General features: G+C 37.0%; 1 protein-coding gene across 4 annotated transcripts in view; it reads left to right on the forward strand.

Moving 5' to 3' along the window:
* Window positions 1–23653, forward strand: part of LOC103991301 (nuclear pore complex protein NUP205) — a 42620-nt gene that overhangs the window by 18218 nt on the left and 749 nt on the right. For 2 of the 4 annotated variants that reach the window (XM_009410703.3, XM_009410706.3), the window contains exons 16-43: window positions 1700–1833; window positions 1920–2039; window positions 2351–2474; window positions 3798–3995; window positions 4086–4204; window positions 4333–4483; window positions 4604–4716; window positions 4793–4874; window positions 4975–5061; window positions 5148–5225; window positions 8014–8211; window positions 9925–10017; window positions 10085–10198; window positions 10422–10580; window positions 10671–10726; window positions 10798–10870; window positions 10966–11156; window positions 11250–11379; window positions 11463–11540; window positions 17209–17373; window positions 18130–18300; window positions 18368–18505; window positions 21118–21261; window positions 21356–21478; window positions 21564–21659; window positions 22572–22709; window positions 22851–22951; window positions 23420–23539. In XM_009410703.3, the coding sequence (XP_009408978.2) occupies window positions 1700–1833; window positions 1920–2039; window positions 2351–2474; window positions 3798–3995; window positions 4086–4204; window positions 4333–4483; window positions 4604–4716; window positions 4793–4874; window positions 4975–5061; window positions 5148–5225; window positions 8014–8211; window positions 9925–10017; window positions 10085–10198; window positions 10422–10580; window positions 10671–10726; window positions 10798–10870; window positions 10966–11156; window positions 11250–11379; window positions 11463–11540; window positions 17209–17373; window positions 18130–18300; window positions 18368–18505; window positions 21118–21261; window positions 21356–21478; window positions 21564–21659; window positions 22572–22709; window positions 22851–22951; window positions 23420–23539 (3494 nt within the window). The remainder of the gene's footprint in view (window positions 1–1699; window positions 1834–1919; window positions 2040–2350; window positions 2475–3797; window positions 3996–4085; window positions 4205–4332; window positions 4484–4603; window positions 4717–4792; window positions 4875–4974; window positions 5062–5147; window positions 5226–8013; window positions 8212–9924; window positions 10018–10084; window positions 10199–10421; window positions 10581–10670; window positions 10727–10797; window positions 10871–10965; window positions 11157–11249; window positions 11380–11462; window positions 11541–17208; window positions 17374–18129; window positions 18301–18367; window positions 18506–21117; window positions 21262–21355; window positions 21479–21563; window positions 21660–22571; window positions 22710–22850; window positions 22952–23419; window positions 23540–23653) is intronic. The other 2 variants (XM_009410705.3, XM_009410704.3) reach the window with 2 other exon arrangements.

Consider the following 23653-nt stretch of genomic DNA (forward strand, 5'->3'; position numbering starts at 1 on the left):
ATAAGAGGAGACTAGAAGCCTCTTCCAATTTCTAGGACTTTCAGTTGAACTTCTCGTTCTTGATACCCACTATTGCCAATACTATCAACCACGTTGTTTCCATCATAACCATCATTTTCATCAGATGTACCATAGCCTTATCATAAGTTGCAGCATGCTTGTCGTGATCAGCATTATAGCTGTCACCTGTCACTGCTATGGTCACGACTATCACCACCACCACCACTATGACCATGTCACTATCAAAACCACCATTATCACTACTGTTTCCTCTTTCGCTTATCAACCATTATCGGAAGCCATTACTTCTGTCATCGTCACTATACTGCCAACTCCATCACAGCCACCACAACCATCAGGGCAATTAGTCTTATCACTGTCATCGTCACTATGCTGCCAACTCTATTGCTACTGGGCACTGGTACTAGCACCACCTCCACCTGTGCCACCAATATCGGCTTCCCCCACTTTTACCACTGCTTCTCGGCTACCATCTACCACTACTTCAACCAGCTGTCATCACAATTGATTATCATGGCCATTGACATCATCACTACCACCAGAGTTATGACCATCACCACACCCATAATCAATATGTCCCACCACAGTTATTACCACTACCACTACTGTCGTCACTACTATTGCTATGACCGATATTCTGCCGCTATGTATGGCAGCAAGTTGTGTATCTATAAATTTTGCTTGAACGTGAACCTATTTCTGATTATGTAGGTACCTGAACTCAAATCTAAATCCAACATGGTTACCTATCTTATTTAAACCCATTCCAAATCCAAATAAATGGTATTTAAACTCACTTAAGTAGGCTTGGGTATGTTTGGTTATCTAAAAGAAATCTGACATGCAACCTTCTCTATGTAGAATAAGTCAGGTAACAACCGTTATGGTGTGCCCATTACCTGAACCCAACTAACAGCCTAGGTACCAAATTTGTACCTGACTTGGGATGCCTAGTTTTCATCCCAAACCTGTCTTAATCCTGATTTAAGGTTATTTGAAACTTGTTTAAGCGAATTGGATAGACTCTGGTATCCAAAAAGACCTGATCGGGTGCGAATTGGATATATTTTGGTATCCAAAAAGTACCTCTGATTACCATCTCTATCCGCCGTCACAATGCCATCACTAGCCACCACCACTACCAATCACCACCACTGTCATTGCCACTACAAGCACTGGTTGCTGTCATGACCACCATCATGCAACAGATGCGACCGCACATCTTTGGCTACCCACTATGACTGTCATCATTGCCATTAACATTATCACTTCATTGTTGTTGTTGGTACTGTTATTACCAACATTTGTCAAGAAATTGCATTGTTAACATTTATTTAGTTAGAAATGCATTTTAAAAGTAGGTTTTAGAAATGCATTTGTATTGGAAATGTATAGTGATACTTTTCATGTTTTTTAGTTTCATTTGGGTTATACTTCTCATCATTATATCAAAATTTGATTGTGTTGAAGCAGTTTCATTTTGTCATTAATTGTTTTGGCCATTGTATGCTTATGAATGTTGAAACATGAATTATTTCTTTTTCATTTGGGATGTTTTAGTATGTTTCTTGTCTTGGTAAAGATAGGTTATATGAATATGTGATTCTGCCAATTTGCTGTATCTTGTATCGGTTTGATTATAACTTTTTTTTCTTTTATTTGCTTATTTTTTTTCTAGCAGGTTTATGACATGCGATTTGAACTAAATGAGGTTGAATCAAGGAGGGAAAGATATCCATCAACAATATCTTTTCTTAACTTGTTAAATGCTCTTATTGCCGAAGAGAAGGATGTAAGGGATAGAGGCCGAAGGTCCTAACCTGTTGCCACCTGAAAAATATTTGTACCTTTTGTTATATAGTGTCATATGAGGTAGCTTACAATATCTGGATTGGCAGGTTTGTTGGAATCTTCAAGTTTGTTTGTGATCATGTTTTTGGGCCTTTTCCTCAGAGGGCATATATTGATCCTAATGAGAAGTGGCAACTAGTTGTTGCTTGCCTGCAGCATTTCCAAATGTGAGTTTCAGACTTGTAATCAAAATATGACCTTTTTGCTGAGTTCACTTAGTGCATGAAGCTTCACTTTACACTTTATTTCTATATGCTGCTCGTTGTACTGTTTCCTCGGGGTATTACCTGAGAGATTACAATCATGTGAATGTGATTTTGTTCCACTGGAGAGCCAATGTAGTTGTTTGTTTTCTTCACTTTACTTCTATTCCATTCTTTGTGGGGTCGTGATAATCCTATTTCCCACATGCTTGATATATTTTTGTGCTGGGAAAATTGTGAAAGTTTTTATGAGTTTGAAAACTATTATTTTGCAGGGTTTTAAAAATGTATGATATAAGGGATGAGGATGTTGAAACGGCTGTTGACATGTCTCAATCTTCAGATGTGATGCATACCTCCTCACTTGAGACTCAGCTTCCAGCATTGGAACTCCTGAAAGTACAGTGTTCTTCTTTTTAGCCCTTGTTTATTTTACAATGGATAAAGTGTTTCTGGCTGCTATAATTTTTTGTTCCATTGCTGCCTTTATTTTTTATTATATTTATTATCAAACCTATTCTTTGGCATTATAATTTACATTCACTATGTAAAAGTTGTCAGCAGTTCATTCAGTATTCTCCTGTAAGTTTCATTTTATTTATTTATAATATTTTGGTAGATGGTCTTATGCTAACAACCATTTGCAAAATATGGTACAATCAAAACTTTACATAAGGGGATCCTTTGCAGCCATTTTGGCATACTAGGTTGCATGTGCACACCATCTTGACATGTAAACCATGGTTGGAAGTACTAGCTAAGCAATATGATGCTTAGTCGTGCACCATGACTATCCTTTTTGTTGTGTATGTATATTTGAAAAAACTATTGACAGTAATAACAAGCCATAGAATCTCAACTCCCAACTATCTGAGGTCAAGTAGTTGGATCTTTTCCTGCTATCGAGCTCTGTATGAAACAATATCCATAGTTAAACTAAGAACAGTCAATCTGTTTCATTGGATTTTATCCATACTTATTGTATCATTAATCTTAATCAACTCATCTCTTCTGACGAGGACATCTATTTCTTATTTGAACAGATATCCATTTTAAACATTTTATCTTTTATTGTTTTTTCAGGATCATGGTTCTTTTTAGTAGCCTCGTGTATCCATTGTAACACGCTCATCTGGGCTTCATTAACTTTTTTGTACGTGTTTTCTAACTGCCTATTATTCTGGTCCGTAAAACATGGTTATTTTTATGATTGTCTTATAACTTTTCATTGTGTGGGACAGTGATTGTCGGTGAAAAACTGGGGTACTTTAATTTCAACAATAGGCTGTAATATATGGGACTGGCTACTTGGATTTTTTCATGTCATTGAGCTTTGTGTTATGCAATATGTAAAGTAAATCGAGAGTATTTAAATTTCTTTTTATTGTTTCTAGTAAAATTTTCACTTGCCTCCCTCTACTTCACATGACTAATTCTAATAGGCACACATTGTCTAACCACAAGTCCATATACTTTAGAACTGAAGTACTTCAATTACTTTACAATGAGTAACTTTGTAAGTTATCCCTCTTTTGTCATTCTAATGTGTATGACACTTTTGTTTTGAAAACTATTAAGTATTCTGCTCTAGTTGTAACTGATTCTAATTTATTGATAAAGTTAGTTTTCATTTTACTTAATATTTTAACTAGAAGTTCTACTTGAAGGTTTATGGAGAGTGTCACAGTTTGCCAGATATTTTAAATGTAAATGTTTTTTCAGGATTTCATGAGTGGTAAAATTGTTTTTCGTAATATTATGAGCATCATTTTGTTGGGTGTGGACACCATTATCTGTGAGAGGACTAGTCAAACATATGGTCAACTGTTGGAGAATGCTGTAAAACTTTCTCTGGAAATCCTTATTCTTGTTGTGGAAAAGGATGTATTTCTTGCTGATTTCTGGCGCCCTCTGTACCAGGTTGTCATCTTTAGCCTGTCTGGCATTTTTCTTCCTTTTGTTTTCAGATTTCATTTGCTATGTTCATCAGATACTTTCTTGGTTCAATAGCCCTTGGACATTATATTGTCTCAAGATCAAGACCAAATTATTGCGTTGCTGGAGTATGTCCGATATGATTTTCTACCTCAAATTCAGCAGTGTTCAATAAAAATCATGAGTATTTTGAGGTATTATCCAGCTGATTTCCAGATTTTGGAGCTCTTGTATTCTTTTTTAGCTTTCATTTACAAAGAAATTGGGTACTTCTCTTTGTTGGTCTAATGGAAGATTTATTTCTCTATCTTATTCTTGACAGTTCAAGAATGGTTGGACTTGTTCAGTTGATGTTAAAATCAAATGCTGCTAAACATCTGATTGAAGATTATGCAACCTGTCTGGAATCACGTTTTGATGAGTGCCAGAGTATAGAGAACACGAAAGATGATCCTGGTGTCCTTATTCTGCAGGTTCTCATATATATATATATATATATATATATATAAAATCAAGTCAATATATGAAAGATTATAAATTTGTTTTTTTAAGATTATTATATAATGTTCTAATTTTCCTCCTAATCTTTTCAGCTTCTTATTGATAACATAAGTCGCTCTGCTCCAAATATTACACATCTGCTTCTTAGGTTTGATGTCGACAGTCCTGTGGAGAGGACTGTCTTGCAGCCAAAAGTCCATTACAGGTTCAATACCTGTCTGGATAGAAGTTACTTATGTTTGATAGCCATCTATTAATCACTAATCTGAGGCTCATTGCAGTTGTTTGAAGGTTATTCTTGATAATTTGGAAAACCTTTTGAAGCCAGATATAAATGGCTTACTGCATGAATTTGGTTTTCAGGTTTGATGACCGTTTTTTCTTCTGTTTGTGTGAAAGAATTACTGTTGAAGTTAATCAATACCTTCACCAGATTTAGGAAATTCTTCTATTTAATTTGCAGCTTCTGTATGAATTGTGCCTGGATTCACTAACAGGTGGTCCTACAATGGATCTTTTGAGTACAAAGAAGTATCAATTCTTCTCCAAGGTGTCTCTAATTTGTCAATTTAGATGACTCTAGAGTTAATTTTTATTTATTTCTTCTGTCACTTGTTTGTGTATTTCATCTTACAGCACTTGGAAACAATTTGTGTGTCTCCACTGCCCAAAAGAAGTCATAATCAGTCTCTTCGCACAAGCATGCTCCATGAGGTACCTGTTTTTCATTTGCCTTTACTTTACTTTTATAGTTTTGTTCTGCAAATTCATTATGAAGATTTATGTGCTGGACACTTGCAGAAATAATCACAAAATTGTCTGTTATTATTTTGTTGGAGTTTCTTGGGCCTTGTAGCAGATTTCAGGTGGCTTTATCTTTCTCTCAGTTAGTATGGTTCGATCCAAGGTATACAGTTTCGAATAATACCGTCCGTACCGAACGGTACATATTGGTCCGTCAGCTGACCGGTACACGGATCGCCCGTTACCAGACGGAATATATATATATATATATATATATTTTCATATATTATATATATATTTATAAAAGGTGGCTTCGCCTTTATAAAAAATATTTATATAAAATATATATAATCTTATATATATAATCAAGGTCCGCAATATCGTACCGTACCGGAGTTTCGACCTGGGCTCGGTACCGGTATGGTACGGTATACCGAGCGGTACACCCAGGTGTACCGAGCGGTATATTCAGGCGTGCCGAGCACTGTAGCACTGCCACAGTGCCATAGTGCTGCTACAGTGTCGGACCGGTAACAGGCGGTCCGCGTACCGGACGCCTGTCGAACCGGTATGTACCGCCCGTACCGGGTGGTACAGTCCGGTACTGCAGACCATGTATATAATATATATAATCTTATGTACATACATACATACATACGAGGCGACGTCGTCGTCGTCTCGTTTTTCTGCGGCATCGCCTTTTATATATATATATATATATATATATATATATATATATATATATATATATATATATATCGTACCGTACCGAGCGAACGTCGAAACTCTGGTATGGTACGATATTTCAACCATTGGTTTGATTTATTAAATTCGGTGAGGATGGCTCCCATCAAACCCAGGGTTTGTCTACTAATTGGAGGACTTCCTTAAGGTCGATCTCCAGGATATAGCTGGCTGTTCATAGATGGAGAGAGGATGTGGAATGGGGATTTTGAAAGAGGATGTGGTGGTTCCATGGATAGTGATGGGCTTTGAGGGCACTTGTAGGTGAAAAATGGTTCAATTGCATGGAGCATCTTGTTTGTGCTTAGCCTGCTGGCTTTTACACACAATGCTAGCTGAATAACTTTACTGTTGGAGTGTATTAGGGTGAATTTGATTCTGCAAGATTTTGATTGTAGTTTTAACTCAACCTTAACCTTCCTTTGTTATTGTTATATGTACTTGTTTTAATTGGTATATTAAGACAAATCTCTTTAAACTGGTTAATATCAATATTGGTGGAGTTAATTTGTGTAAGTTGTAGATTATGTTGGTACAAATTATTTTTTTCATTGATATATTTATCACAAATTGTAAACCTGTGATACTCATGTGGAGGAGCATCTTGTGATTGTACATTTGCATATCAAGCAGTTTTTTGGTATATGTTTTATTGATGTAGGGGAAATGTTGAGATGGTTTTGTGGTGTTGCTATAGAAGATAAAAATAGGAATATGTATATTCATGGATTGTTAGGGTCTTAGGGATAGTTCTTATCAAAGATAAATTGAAACAGAACTACTTAAACTGGTGTAGACATGTCCAAAAAAATAAAATAAAAAAACTAGAAATGCGCCGGTTAGAAGTGGTCATACATGTTAGGTGGTGTGAAAAGAAGTGGAGATCTAAGAAAAATTAACTAGAAACAGAAGTGGTATTTGTGTTTTACAAATATTATGCCCTCAGGTATACTTAATCTTGGAAAAGATCCACGTAACCAACCCTAGTTAAATGGATTCTCAGGACATGTTTTTGTTGTCGTCAATATTTAGATATTATTAGCATTTAGACATACGGTTTTACGTCTAGAGCACCGGTCTTGTACCAGTTGATGGTTGAAGCTGTACAGGTTTGGTCGGTACCTGCGTATCGACAAATGGTATACGGATATGTACCATGGTACCAAGAAGGGTGGGAAGGAGTAGTAGTAGTGGGAGATCTGACACTGATGGGTGATGAGCAGATGAGTCTGCAGTGTGGGTGGGTGATGAAGCGAGTCGCAAGTGTCCACATCATGCTAAAATCCTAAGCTGCAAGGGTTTAGAAAAAGGGAGCGGACCTTCCAAAATGGGTTGATTCCTGTTCTTGTTCATGTCTTGGCCGTTAATACCGACTGGTGCATGCTAGTCTGGGTGAAATTGCATACCGTGTTACCAACATTTTACAAATAAAAGTGCATATAAGTGTGTTGTAGTATGACTGGGTATTTGCTTTTAACAAAATTTCTTATCCAGAATTGCTGATCTTATGTTTTACAACTTCACAAATACCATCAGAAGATTTGTTGGCTAAAAGTAGAGGTACCATAGTTAAGGTTTACATGGGTACCATGGTTAAGTTATATCCTATTTACATAGGTATCATAGTTTAGTTGAATCCTATATGCTTTGAGCATTATAATATGGAGGAAGTATCATCAACCCAATTTTTGGCAGGGGTTAAGCATACTTTATTTAATAGTAGCAGAAGGTGGTTAAGATTCTCATATATTTAAAATTAAATGAACTGTTAGACAGAAAGTGTTACGGCGAAGATGTAGTTTGTTAAATTTAATTTTAGATTATATATAAACTACTGTTTGTACTTCAAAATCTGTTTAGCCCTTTTTCCGTTTTGTTATTTGACACAAAAGAAAGTTTTAATCATTAGAAATGGTTAGCATAATAAATTTATGATTGAAGGAAAAGGAGTTTAGTGAATATTGTATTGGTTGTATTGATGCTTTGCCTTGACATGTATTTTGTCTTTTTGTAGAGAGCATGGCTGTTAAAGCTATTAGCACTGGAGTTGCATGCAGCTGATATGTCTGTATCAACACATCGAGAGGCTTGCCTTTCAGTTCTCTCTCTGAGTTTTTCTCAGTTTGCTGGTGATAACTACAAAGGTCCAGATTTATCACAAACTTCTGAGGTCGATTCCATTGATATGCATAGAACCATGAAGAAGAACAAGGTATAAACTTGACTCTATTTGTCCTTTTATTAAATTGATATCAATTATACCATTGAAGTTAGTAGGTATAGTATTGCTTGCCAATGTCTTTGCAATTACCATCAAAGTTAGTGCAGCTGATATGCCTTTTCATTTCTGCTTTCCAACTTGGTAATGCTTCAATTTTAATTGGTCACTGCTATCTTCTCCCTATTTCTTTTTTCTATTCCTATCATTCCTTCCTTACAGTATGATCATGTTGGATAAGTTCTCATGCTGATTGACAAGTCTGTTTGGAAAGCGACATGGTATGCAATTTTGAATGGTACCGCCCGGAATGGGCGGTACATACCAGTCCGACGGTATACCGGTACGCGGACTGCTAACGTGCTACACTGTTACACTGTAGCAGCACTACATTGCTACAGTAGAGAGAAAGAAATATTTAAAATTAGGTATACCGCTCGATACGCCTTGGTGTACTGCTCGGTATGCCTTAGTGTACCGCTCGGTACACGGTACCATACCATACCGAGCCAACCTCGAAATACCAGTACGGCACGATATTGCATACCTTGGATAGCGAGTCATCAAGAATTATGATTAGAAGCTAATGGTATCACATGATTGGAACATTAAAGTTTAGGGACCCATTGTAGTTTTCCCGAAAAAAATGAATGAATGATAATGTAACTTATTGTTTTACATGAATACTGTTTCCTGCAATGTCAACGGGGCCTTGGTAGAGCCAAAAATGGGGGACTGTTAGAAAGCATCTTCCATTACTAACCTGCATACAAATGGTAGCTGATCTGTCTATGTTCATATCAGTATATATAAAAAAAGATATTTGACGGTTTAGTACAAGTTGCTAGTCAATTCTACCAGAGTTGCTAGTCAATTCCTGCAACAGGTCCACTAATAGAGTTATAGCACAGGATCTCTGGGCATAATGTGTTTATTTAATCTGCCAGGCATTTTCTTCCATTGAGTGTCCCCTCTTTAGGTGTTCATTCACTTGAGCGACATAAAGAGTATATCACAGCTTAATTGAATTGGACTGCTAGCTTCCTTAATTGAGAATGCAATTGCTCCTTTTTCAGTTGATTTAAATGGTCTGGTTTCTCTTTGCTCGGACCCCATCTCAATTGCTCTCACTTGCCTTTGCTGGCACCTAGAACCTATATATCTTCATAGTTGCAAAGAATTGCAAACTTCAGGAAAACTTCTATTGTTATGTCTGATCTACATGACAAACTTGATGGTCTTAACCTTTGATAGTCATCACCTTAAGACTGCTTAGAGTTCCTTTCAAGATCTGAACAGAGGGTAACTTGAGAATCCTCGATAAACTGATTACATATGCTAAATTGTTAGTTCTTTAACTTGTTTGATTTGAAAAAAGGACTCTTAGGATTCCCTCGATAGGAAAGGATAGCCATTAAAGTCAAGAATGAGGCCCTGCTCACAAAGGTGAAGCATGTTGGACAAAGTTCCCAAATAGTCTGGTTAAAGTATGGGGATCAGAGTTCCAATTCTTTTCAGATGGTCGAAGAAGGAAATTCATCTATCTTATATTAATCTTTTCCCTTTTCCTTTCTTTTTCTTCTCAGGAGAATCCTTGTGGTTATTAACTCACTGTTGTGTGAAAAAAGTGTATTTGCTAATTATTTGTTTACTCTTTCAAGTAAACAAGTTCAATGCTAGTTCATATTACTTGCTTATACATTTCAGGTGCTAGAATTGCTTGGTGTTGTGCAATTTCGGTCTCCTGATATTGCTATCCAATGCCCTCAGCTCCTTCCCACCTTTAGCATTGATGTGCAGGTTCTATCATTGGTGTCTCCTTGTTTTTTTAGCTGATTCCTTCGAATGACTTAGTATCCTTTTTCAGGTTAATGATATATTGAAGAATTCTGCAACCTCCGAAATGGGTGGTGTATATTATTTTTCAGACAGAGGAGATCGATTATTAGACTTGGATGCACTGCATGAAAAACTTTGGCAGGTTTTAATTTCTTGTTTTTTCTTAGTGCATTTGTATATCTTTCCTATGTCAATATTACTGCCGACCAGTATAGTCAGGATGTCATAGCTTGTTGTTATATATGTCATTTGAGTATTGTACTGTCTATTATATGGTACACAGACTTGGTTTCTGTACTAACTAGATGAACTCTAATGTTATCTAGAGGCATATAATTAGTGATGGTATTCAATTTTTTGGTCAGATATGTACCCAGGTCGGCTCCCATTTTAATGAGGTTGAGATGAGTGAGTTAAGAACATCAATTCAGCAGTTTCTAAGATGGGCCTGGAGGTATAACAAAAATCTTGAAGAACAAGCAGCCCAACTCCATATGCTGACAGGCTGGTCTCATATTGTAGAGGTTGATTTTTGGTCTATTACCCATTTCCTGAGTATATTCAAGCATTCCTTTCGTCTTGTTAAACCTTGAGATATTCCCCACTTCTTTCAGGTCTCTATATCTAAAAGAATGCCTCTTCTTGAATATCGTTCCCAGATATTGTTTGAGTGAGTAACAATGTATATACTTGTGAAATACACTCTTGAAGATAACTAATAACTTAGTATTCCTCTTAAAGGTTGCTTGGTGCTTCATTGAGTGCTGCAGCATCTCCTGATTGTACTTTAAGAATGGCAGTAATATTAAGCAATGTAAGATCCTTGTGGTATTAATTTTGTTGTCTGCTTTACGTATTGTATCTCTCTCTGAGATTCTTAATTATGTTTACTGTCTCTGTTTTTCTAAGGTTGCACTTACCTGTATGGCTAAGTTAAGAGATGAAAGATTTTTGTGTCCTGGTGGTGTCGATTCTGATAGTGTCACTTGCCTAGACATTATCTCAGTAAAACAATTGTCCAATGGTGCTTGCCACTCTATATTGTATAAGCTTATGATGGCTATTCTGAAAAACGAATCATCTGAAACCTTGAGACGGCGGTATTTCTACTAACTTGTTGTAAGTTCTTGAAATAACTAACTGGATTTTATATCTATCTAAACATGCTGCCTCTACCAAAATTTTTTCCATAGGCAATATGCATTACTACTCAGTTACTTTCAGTACTGTCGTAGTATCCTTAACCCAGATGTCCCTGCATCAGTCTTGAGGTACCTGCTTCATGAAGAACATGATGAAGATGATGAACTAAATCTTCAGAAGGTTCCTTTCCGGAATTGTTCTTTGTTGCATTTATAAGAAATCTCTGTACGACTCATCATGATATTTTGATATAAAAATGACAGATCGGCAAGGAACAGGCTGAATTGGAAAGGGCCAATTTTTCCATAATAAAGAAAGAGGCTCAAGCAATCATTGATCTGGTAGGTCCTTTACTGATGTTCTAGTTATCTGGTTTTTAGTTCAAATATTATTGCAGTTCTACTTTTTGCACATTATACTATTTTTCCATTTTAGTATTAAGCAATTAAAGTTAATTATTCATTTTTTTTATTGATCTTGAGGCCTGAATGGCTGGCATATTATTTTGCATTTTGTAAGCTAGATATTTCTTTTATAGAAACAAATCTTGTCCATATGGCACACAATTTTGTATTTTGGCTGCCAATAAATTGGAAGCACAAGTAGGAAGTCTTGTTTGGTGGTTTTTGTTTGATTAATTAATCAAATAAATTATAGACTTTACAAGCTCTAAACGGTTGCACAATAAAGGGTCCAAATGGTCCACTACAGACCGAATTCCCTACAAGTCTTCACATGATACAACCTTTGTTTGCAAACCTAGGATAACCATCAAATCCAAAAAAAATGGGGCTACTAAACCTACTGCCAGCCCTTTATATGCTATGAAAAGCATAAACAAAATCCAAATACACGAATATACATAAGCATTACGATGAAACCCTTGTTGATGCTATAACTCTTTGCCTTTGTTGAGTCTTTAATCTTCTGCTTCAGCTGCAATGCGCCTCTTGGTTCCTTGCTGCTGTTGTTGAGTGGTCGAACTTTTAATCCGCCTTGTTGTTTCAACTTGCCAATGACTCTGACTTTAGTGTGGGGTTGGTCAAGTTGTGTTGATCACTGTTGGTTCCTGTGGATCCTTTTGATAAAGGAAACAACCATCCTTAGTATGCGCTAGTCTCCCAAGTGCCTCATGTCCCTTGAACTGGGTGGATGCTTGTTGGAGCTTTAATGAGTATCGCCTCGCAAATTTTTGAGGTTTTTTGGATCATTCCTCCACAAAATTTGCCCATCGACTCTTCTTTCACTTAGTTGTCACTTCTAAGTAGGTTCGCATCACTTCCGCTTTCGATTGACATTCTGTTGGGAAATGAAGCGGATAATCTACTCTCAATAGCACTGATTATCATTGGTGAGGATTTGATAACTATCGTCTTCCATTTGGTTTCTTCAAAGGGTTTTTGAACATGTGCAGAGCTCCTCTGTTGGATATATAAGAGAATTTGGGTACTTAGTTTCGCCCATTCTCCTAAGAGTTGAGAAGACAAATGTTACTTGACTTCGCTCGCCTCCTCGAGGGTTGTACTCTATGTATTGAGCTGGTTACTAGCCTTTGCTCGCTCTTTGCTCAAACTTTTGGAGCACTCGAAGTGTTTGCACTCCTTGCGTTGAGTTAGCTACTGTGATTCACCTTCTCAATGCCATCGAACTTCTGGAATGCAGAAAGTTTTCACCCCAACTTGGTGTAGTCTAAAAGTTTTGGTCACCTCTGGGATTGTACCATCTTCTCCATCATCTCTGCCGCGTACTCTATTGAGTAGTAAAGGTACAACACCGCGTATTGCCTGCTTCGCCCCTTGGTCGTCCACTCTTGCATTTACCCGAAGTCCTTCACTTTCGGCTATCTTGATGAGAAGCTCGTTGACACCGGTCTTACGAAGTTCCCTGGCCTCTGCCCTTCAGGCTTGTCTCGATACTTGGAGTTCGCCTCCGTATTCTCCACCTCTTTGGCCCCTTTCACTACCAAGCGCTCTCCCTCTATAAGAGCAAGGGATCGATGACTTCACGAAAGTCTCGCTTCTACGGTACCATGACTGCCATGCCCATGGCCCTATTATCCGTTGCTTCACATCTGCATCCATTTTTTTCACGATCGGTAGATCTACCTCTGTGGCACTATGACCATGTCGCCGCCCAGTGACATCTGTGGCACATCGGTAGATCTACATCTGCATCCATTTTTTTCACGAACTGTTCCACCATGATCTGCTACACCATGTCGCTGCCCAGTGACATCTCTATTGCATTCTGATCCTTGTGGGATGAACTCGGATTGTGATCCCTCAATATGTGGCATCTGCCAACACATCGTAGGGCCTCTTCCACCTTCGATTGTGTTCATTCCTTTAGTAATCGATCTTCATCCACCCGCTCTCGGGTTACACCTAGACGAAGCATCGCTCTATGACAATCTGTCGCCTAGTAGCTCCCGAAGTCCACCGACTTCGCTGAAATTAGTGCACCATTGTCTGGATCCTGGTCCTTTGCCCCTACCATCATAATCTGCGCTGCGCACCGCTTCCTTCTTGGCAACTTGAATGGCAACACTGTGGTATATTCTTCAAGAGTACTCGCCTCCGCGTCCTCTTGCCCCATGCCAAGGCCTTCTGAACCCAACTTCGCCTCCGCAAGTTGAGTCGCCTTAGTTCCTCCGTCAAATACTTCTCCGAGATAAGGTACATGTGCCTCGAAGCTCCCTTCGTCTTTGGCACCATGCAGGATGAGTTCGCTCCATCAGAATGAGGGACCCATGGAACGACATGATCCCGCTCTTGCCTCTGGAAGAGTTCATGTCCTAGACCTATATCCAAGGAAAGCTTTGTGCATTGTTCTGCCTCCTGCAAACGCACTTGCTAGATTACGACTCTATGTCAATACAGCCTCCGCTGCACCCGTCAAGGCCTAATAATATGCTGAACTCGTTGCACACTTCAGCCTCCTACAAACATATCTTTCTCATGCCGAAGGGAAAGTTTCAATGCTCCATGACGTCGAGTTTCAGTCGCCTTGGGATGGTCATGAACATTCCATCGTCCGTATACAAGCCCTTGCATGAGTACCGAATTCTTCGAGTTAGCAATTCCCCTCACCCCTGTGAGCTTTGCACAACTCTTTCAGTCATTCCCCTCATCCCTGTGAGCTTTGAACAACTCATTCCACCTTGTAAGGTCTCATCCTTTACCAAGCGCATCGCTTGCCTTGAGCACCATAAAGTATGGTTGCCAACGTCGAGCCGTAGCTCGAACTTAACCATCCCAACCTTTGTGCACTACGCATTCTTCCAAGCTTGCTTGTCCTCGTGGTGCCTTTTACGCAAAGGGTTGGCCATTCCTCTGAATGCCAATCTCAGATGTCCGCTCCTCTGAGCGACTCCTTTTCCTTATATCTCCATACCCGTTTTCCCTCCAAACAATCACGCATGCTGGTTGCGCTCAATACAACCTCGCTAGGTCCCCCACGTTTGCATGCCAAGTGTTTCTATGAGTGCTTGTCTGGCTCTGATACCATATGTCATGCACTTAGCTGGTTTTTCTTAAGTCATGCGTCACTCTTACGTGTCCATCCGCAATGGTCAGCCTCTCTGAAACCTCCTATAGTCCCTTAGGACCTATAAAACAGAAAACGGGGGTCTCACTCGGGATCCACAAGTAATCATTTCAGTAAAAACTTCATAGCCAATGCAAATTATAAACATACTTTATAAGTTCTGAACGATTGCACAACAAAAGGTCCAAATGGTTTACTACAATGATTTAAAAAGCGCTAGGCGTCAAAAGGCGCCAAGGTCCAAAAACGCCCGAGGCGCTAGGCGCTCGCCCGAGCGAAACGAGGCGCTAAAATATAAAAATATATAATATAATTAATATAATTATTTAAATAAAAAATATGCTATTAAATTAAGAAAATCGAATATAAAATCACAATGTCATATTAATAAAAAGTCTCAAAAATTAAAATAATAAAATTTTACATCAAATCTATTGAGTTGCTCTATACACTTGCCATTTATTCTGAAACCTAACAATAATTTTAAATAAATAAAAATTAATAGTATTAAAATCAAAATAATATATTATTAATCTAATAAATAAAAATACTATTAATAGTATACAGTTAACTGTTAATATATTGTTAACAGTATAGTGAGAAGAGTGTAAGAAGACCGAGGCTGCTAAGGCAACGACAGCGGGAGCGGGAGCAGCGAGCGATAGCATGAGCGGGAGCTACGAGCGGGTGTGGAAGTGGGAGCGGGAGCTGCGAGCGGCAAGCGGCGACAACAACGATGAGCAACGATTGTGGCGGTGGCGAGTAGCGACAGTAGCAGTGGCAGCAGAGAGCAACGACAACGGAGAAGAAATCTCGACAGCAAAATCGCAAGTGTTAGGGTTGGGGAAGTCGGAGAAATCGTGAGAGGGAGCCTATCGGTGATTTAGTTGGTTCAATTGAACCAACTAAAGCACCGGAGACCGAACCAGACGTAAAACACTGGTTCGGTCGCCTGGTTTAACCCGGGCGCTCGCCTGAAGCGCCCAGCGCCTGGGCTCGGGCGAGCGCCTAGGCGGCGCCTCGTTGAAGCGAGGCGCTTGGACATGAAGCGAGGCGCTTGGACATGAAGCGAGGCGCTCGGGCCTCGCCTCGCCTTGCCCGAGCGCCTATTGAAATCACTGGTTTACTATAGATCGAAATCGCCACAAGTGCTCACATGACACAACATTTGTTTGCAAGCCTAGGACGACCACCAAAACAAAAGAAAATGAGGCTGCTAAGCCTACTGCCAGCCTTTTATATGCTGTGCAAAGCATAAACAAAACCAAGAGACAAGAATATATATAAGCATTACATCGAACACCCAGTTTATAATTTTGTCCGTGACAAGTCGGTACGCCTTGTCCTGGTAGGTGGAGGTATTTTTAAGATTTTAGGGTATACCGTCGATACGCCTTGGCATACCGACGATACATACCATGCCGATCAGAGTTCAGTATGTCAGTACGGACCGGTATTCAAAACCCTACTTGATATAACCCTTTATCAGTTAGTATTTTTTATTTTAGTAGCCATTTGCATTTTTTTAATGCTGTATTCTTGCTTGGTGGTGGCTCTAAGTTAGAACTTCTAACAGTCAATCTTTCCACACAGGACTTAGTATAGTGCTAAAAAACATTAATACGTCCTGAGTATGATACTTGTAGAATACTTCTTACAGACTATCTGGCAGTTCCTTGGAGTGTTGGATTTTAATAGAAGTATTGTTTAAAAAATCAGATGCTTTCTGGATAGTTAGGGGATCCTTCTTGCCTTACTGGGAGAATTTTATTTTCTTGATATTTTTGATAAAAATAATTTCATAAATGCTGCTGCTTATGATCTCTCCATTATATTCTTATTTTCATTAATATTTTCATATTTTTTAGTGATGCTTAGTTTCTATCCAATGGAACAGAAGGTTGGAATCAATATGACTTGGATGTAGTACCAGATATACATAAGCAATAGAAGCAAACCACTACAACCTCATGTCTAATTGAGATTAATTAGTTCTTGTTGAAAGGACAGCTAGTTTATGCTTTTAATTGTTGTTTCTGTTTTCAAAATAAATCTTTTTTTATTTATACACTACTTAGGACTTTATTTCAAAAGCAATTGATGCATAAAAAGTGTAAGAAAAATCAAGCTAAATGATTATGATTATAGAAGTTTTTTGATCCATTTATGTTAAAGTGGACTTATCATGCACATGATAACCATGTTTGCTATGTTTCTATTGTTAAATATGATTATAGTAGTGTCATAATGTTTATTAAATAATTTTTAAAAATCTGATTTGTGAAACAAAATGCAGAATGCTAGGTATATTTGTCTCTGCATTGTTGCTTGATTTCTTTCACGGTTTTTAAGTCATTTCATATCTTGAGTTGTTTGTGGTCTCTTTTTTGGGCATAATCTATTATAAAGTGTTGTTATCTCTCCATTATATTCTTATTTGCCCACTTTTTTTGCTTTTCCTAGGTGACGAAGGATGCCATGCAAGGCAGTGAAGTTGGAAAGGCATTGTCATTTTATGTCTTAGATGCATTTCTTAGTATCGATCATGAAATGTTTTTCTTAAACCAACTTCAAAGTAGAGGAATCCTGAGGTCTTGCCTAATGGACATTAGTAATTTCTCTTGTAAGGTCTGTATTCTTTCGTAAAGCCTTGTGTTCCATCCTATTCTGTAAGATTAATTACACGTGCTGTCATGCATGTTATCTTGTGGATTAATAGTTGTAGATTTGTCACTGGCATTTTAGTTTCTAATACATTCATGAAAACTGCTACTGTGTATATATACACCTTTTAATCCTGAGAAAATGATGTAGAAAAAGTGAATGTGATATAACACCTCTTTCTAGATTTTACACAGAAAAAATAAGTCTGCTTGCTTTGCTGGTTACTATTTATCTATATAAGATTTTTTGGATCTTGAATAATATGTATTATTCAAGATCAAACTTGTCTTGTCTATATAAGAAAATGATGTGGAAAAATATATATACACATTTTATTGCTGAGAAAATGATGTGGCAAATGTGAATATGATATAAAATCTATTTCTAGGTTTTACACAGTAAAAAAAAATCTGCTTGCTTGCTTTCCTGGTTGATATTTATCTATATAAGACTTTTTTGGATCTTGAATACTATGTATTATTCAAGATCGAACTTGTCGTCCTGGACGAAATCTATGCGGCTGCTACATACATGCATGTGTAGCTTGTATGCTTAGAAACTTGTTTCTTTGTTACAAGGTGCTTGTTAAAATCATAAGGTTAATTTAATTTGAGATTATGTCCATCACCATTGGAGTATGAGCTTTAACTCATACATGAACATGAACAGGTTAATTTTTATAGTTAACAAAATTCATTTACTATTCATCATCTCGTGCAGGACACTTGGTGCTCATTGGAGTCTATGCAGCGGATAAACACCCTCGAGGCTCAATTGTCTTTATTGTTGAGAGTCAGCCACAATTATGGCAAGCATGGTGCTCAGATTCTGTTATCTATGTGTACCTTAGAGCATCTTGGGTCTTCAGGGGCTGTGTTCTTGCAAATAAAGGTAGTTTTAATTAATCATATTGGCATTATGTGTGGTATATGTTTCATTATTTCAGTGGCAATTATAGGGAAGTTCAAGATGGGTTGGCCCTGCTGCTGGAAAAGATCTAGCTGGGGAGTCTGATAAACAAAGATTGCTTGTAACTCCAATACTTAGATTGGTTTCTAGCTTGACATCACTTGTGGAATCATCAGATTACCTTGAGGTACAATCTCTTTGCGTAATACTTCAATTCTATATTTAAAACATGGTGATGATTGTCAACATGTAGTGATGAATAAATCACCTAATGTACGAATGGATTTAACCAGGATCCAGTGCCTTCATAACATTAGTTTTCTCACATTATGATAGTCCTGCTGTAGTATGACCTTGGATATCCTTAAAATTGAAAGACAATAATCACGACTCAAGAGTACTGTATTAATCATTGTTGTTGTACAAAATTTTTGATATGTGATATCTGTATCAGATTTTAACCAGTTACTGACTTATCAGATATGTCCAAATACATCCTTGATACTTGTATTAATTATCATTCTTATTAATCACTCTGGAGTATGTTCTGTTTCTCTTTTATGTTGTATTTTTAATGGTTGACAACATGAAAGGTGATTGCTTTTTCGTTCTTGAAGGTAATGCCTTTGACATCTAATTAAGAAATGTAGTAAGCTTATAATGATACTTGTTATTGCATATCACTTCCATCTATTTGTATGCAAGTGCTATTGACATATGTGCATAGGGATATATTATAAATGGAGATATTTGCTCCTCCTATGTTATGAGCTAATAAGGATGCCTTTGATACTAGCACTTGTCCTTATCTAGAAATACATATTCCTTATAATCTAACTAATAGTTGACATGTTTCTTGCAACAGGAAGAAGCTTCTATTTTCGACCCATATTAGTTTCCATCTATCTATTTTTAGCTCAATGTCCTCAAATACTGAGGAATACATGTGCTGTATCTATTTTTTGGTTGCTTTCCGGTTCCAGTTTCTAGTCAAACCCAAGTAATTTGTTATTGTGTACATTTTTTGTGAGTCTCTAGGGTAATTTTGTGTAGACCATTTTACCCAAATGCTAAGTATACTATAACAGTTAGATCCATGCTATGGTTGTATGGAGGCAAAAAATATTTTACAGAAATTATTGACCTTAAATTGCTTGAATTCTGATGAATTTACAAGCTGAATGGACTGATTTCACGTCTGCCCATTATCTTTGTGTTGCATGAATGTGGGTATTGTGATTCATGTTAATTACATCTGTGTTCTCTATGTCGATGAAAGCTTTTCCCCTTCATTTTTAAAATTTCATTCATTGTTTCCTGTTCTGTTAACTGTTTAAATGGAACCACCAAACTTTCATGCAGCTATTAGCTAAAAACTATTGTTATTGAATGTGTCTTGGCATGAGGTCCACTGAGGCTTAAATTTCAAGGCTTGGCATGTGTGTGTTGGGCCAGGGGTGGGGGGGGGTGGGGGGTTTCTAGTGAAGTCCATCTGTGAAGGAAATCAGTAGCTTTATGTCATAAAGGAAGACATTCATGTTTGCTTTCTTCTATTCTAGTATCCGATGTTGTCTTCTTTTAATTCCATTTGTTCTATTTTTGTTTCTTTATTTCTCTCTAAAATTGGTGCTGAGATCCATCTTCTCATTATTTTATTCTTGTCTTTTTTAGTTTCTCTGGCATGTGAGATGCCTTCACCTTTTCTCGTCATTTTTTTCCCCTTTTACCATTGACTAATGTTGATTACTTTTCTTCTTTTTTTTTCACTGGCATGTGAGCTGCCTTCACCTTTTCTCCTTGTAATTTTTTTTCACCTTTTGCTGGTGACTAATGTTGATTCCTTTTATTGTTATTTCTCTTCAACTTCCCCTTTTGCTGCCCTTGTTATCTGTTAATTTGTTTATGGTGAAAGTTCATTGAAAAAGTATGAAAAATTATATTTATTGATATTGGAACCTTGCATAAAGTCCAGCATGCTGGAGAAAGCTTGAGAAGTATTTGCTATATGAAAGATGAAAAATAAATCTAATGAATTTACTGCCTGATTTTAGTGAAGTTGATGCTGAAGATGATAGAGGCAGCCAACTTGGTTGGTCCCTGAGGTAAAAGTCACAAATCCAACTTGGCTAAAAACCACAACAAATGTTTTGAAGTCCGATTGAAACTTAAGAGCGGATAAAGTAAATGATGATAATCTCCCAAGATGTCCTGGTTGACACTTATTCACTTCATCTTTAAGTTTGTTTTAACATAGGCTCTGATACTAAAGCATGCATTGTTTGCCTAAGGTGCATGTCTCACATGATCACCCATGATTTTATTTATCTGGCTAACCTGGTGCACCTATGATTTTAAATGAACCTGTAACCTCTCATGCTCAAGGATGTGCAGCATCCGTTTGCGTCAGTGCTTCCAAGGATCTTGTTAATCAAATGCAGCTCAGAAAATTTTACTAATTTTGGCTGTGATGTGTGTACTTAAAGCAAGAATTAACAAGGATCTTGTTAATTCTTGCTTTAAGTCCCCCTAATGTTCTTGTTTGAGGAATTTCTGATGCCAGTGATGTGTGTACTCAATGTTGTTATTTCTGGCTTTTTTAGATGAGTGGTGCAGTGAGATCATCCATTCTTATGACATTACCATGTGATCTTATTTGCATATGCCATGGTAGAAGGACCACTATTCACTATTTAGAATGAAGGTTAAACTGGATTAGACTTTGAAAATTTAATTACATTATATAGCTGTCTGTCCTGTTCTGCACAACAGAAATCTGCAATGCCTTTTGTGTTTATACAGGTTAAGAATAAAATTGTGCGTGAAGTTTTAGATTTTGTCAAAGGATACCAGTCAATTTTTGATCAAATATTGAGGGAAGATGTATTAGTAGCTGAGGAGTTGACTTTGGAGCGGATCAACCTAGTTGTCTCTATACTCAGCAAGGTATCCTGATCAAATTTGTTTCATTACTATGTCTAAAATTTTCCAAGAAAAAAGAATACATTTGTTAATGTCAAAAGCAACTTGTATCTTGTAGGTATGGCCATACGTAGAAAATGATGAGCATGGTTTTGTTCAAGGACTTTTTGCCATGATGCGTGTTCTTTTTAGTTTTGATTCTGTGTCTTCTAGTTTTGTCAAATCATCGGATCCTCTTGAGGTATGCTTCAGTTTTCTAATGCTTATCTGAAATAATGTAAAGATAATATTGTTCTGATTTCTGGAGCACATAAACAATTGAGCAGAGTCAAAGGAAGACAGAGTTTCTAATTTTTCAGCTATGCTTTAGCCTGAGCTCTTACCTGTATTCTCTCATGAAGAGAAAACTAATGAGGTTTTCGGTGAGTAGTTATTTTGTTTATCTAAATATATTTATATGTTACGCATTCTTATTTAAGTTTTTGCTTCATGACTTCTTTGCATTGCACCTTTATGTTTCTCATTTTTGCCAATTTAAACTTGCCAATTTATGTTCCTCATTTCATTTATGATACTAGCTGAAAGCCTTTAATACGCTTTCTGAAATATCTGGCCACTCGAAATAGTCTAACTTTCATGTTTCTTGATTAAATTGTTTATTTTCATCTCTTATCTGAATTGTGGACATATCATTCTGAATTTGAGTCCGGCTACTTTTCTGGAGGTGTTTTGTTAAATGCATAGGAGTTGTAGTAATGTTTTCCTTTTAATTTTAATGTTGGTGTCCTTGAAAATTTTGAGTTTGGATCTTATTGAAGCTCGTTGGTGTTTTTAATCTTGTTGGTTTGTATAGTTTTTATACAGCATAACAGGTAAGTACATGGTGCTCCTATAAATTAGAAGTTTTATGTTACTCTTCTTGTTTTCTTTATTTGGGATAAATTTTTACTTGTAGGATGTTTCTGTGTGTAAAGAGAAAGACTTAGTGCCTATAAGTTTGCTTCAGTGAGTTTTAGGTGTCAATGAAATCATGGGTAAATATGTGTAGCTTGACCCTGTTAGACTTCCCATTGGTGGGTGCCTTGTTCAAAGCTGTTTTTGAATTAATAAATGAGTAGTCACCATTGTTTGATTGCTCCCATATGTAGCCAAGTTGATTTTGATGTTAATAAATGAGTATTTGTTAGTTGCCAACATGTAAAGTTTAGCTTTGGAGTTTGACATCTGTGTTGCTGAGTTACTGTGGTTGATGTGAAACCCATAATGTGCAGTACTTTTTATCTCTTTGGATCCCTTGGCATTTTACTATTTTGGTCTACCAATCCTTGTGACAGGTTATGGATCGCCCCAGAGAACTTGGTGATCCTGGTACTCAGCAGCAACCAACATTATATTTACTATTGGGTCTTCTCAATTTAGTAACAACTTCTCTTGAGAGGGCTGGGGAAGAAAAGTTCTTGCTGCTTAACAAGGTAAAATTGCTTGATGATCTAGTCACCTTTGTTTCTCTGTTTTGTTACCTACACTTGCATTGGATTGAAGGCTAAAGTATAAGAAAGTAACTATGTTGGTGATTGTGGAAAGTTATGTCTAATTTCTTCTATGTTTTCTAGATTCAAGATATTAATGAATTATCAAGACAGGAGGTTGATGAAATTATCAGTTTATGCATGAAACAGGATTGCATCTCTCCTTATGATAATATACGAAAAAGGTAAGGAATGTTCCTTTTAATTTATGTGGTTCTTTATCCTGTTAAAAGTGCTAACATGGTAGATTGTGTTTAAATTCATTACATGTTGCTTGCAGAATTCATCCTGTGACTTTAAAAGTCTATCATAGAAGTGTATATTTTTAACCTTTATAGTTGCTTTAATTTATTGTTTCAGCAACGTAGAATTGACTTTTAGAAATTTGAAATTATATATATATATATATATATATATATATATATATATATATATATATATTGTTGAATATACATGAGTATATGGAACTCTGCAGAAGTTATTTTGAATAATATTTTAAATATATAGATGTGCTTTGAAAGGAAAACAAAGATATTTTTTATTTGTTCTCCTATGTACTGATCCAGTGATCGATCATGCATGAGCAGTTTTATCAACAAACCAATTTGATTTCTTTTTCATAGCATCTGATTTTTTTTATTTATCTGATACAGGCGATACATTGCGATGATAGAGATGTGCCGCATGGCAGGCAATAGGGATCAATTGATCACCCTTTTGCTGCAACTTGCTGAGCTAGTCCTCAACATCCTTCTTTTTCACCTTCAGGATGAGTATGAACTTCTTTGCTTGCTCTTGGCATCCTTTAATTTTAGAAGTGATGGAAGGCTTTGGTAATTGAGTATCCCTATTGGAGAGGGGTACAGCTAACCTTCACTAAGGACAAC

Source organism: Musa acuminata, chromosome BXJ2-7, assembly GCF_036884655.1.
Source record: "Musa acuminata AAA Group cultivar baxijiao chromosome BXJ2-7, Cavendish_Baxijiao_AAA, whole genome shotgun sequence".
NCBI classification, from domain to species: domain Eukaryota; kingdom Viridiplantae; phylum Streptophyta; class Magnoliopsida; order Zingiberales; family Musaceae; genus Musa; species Musa acuminata.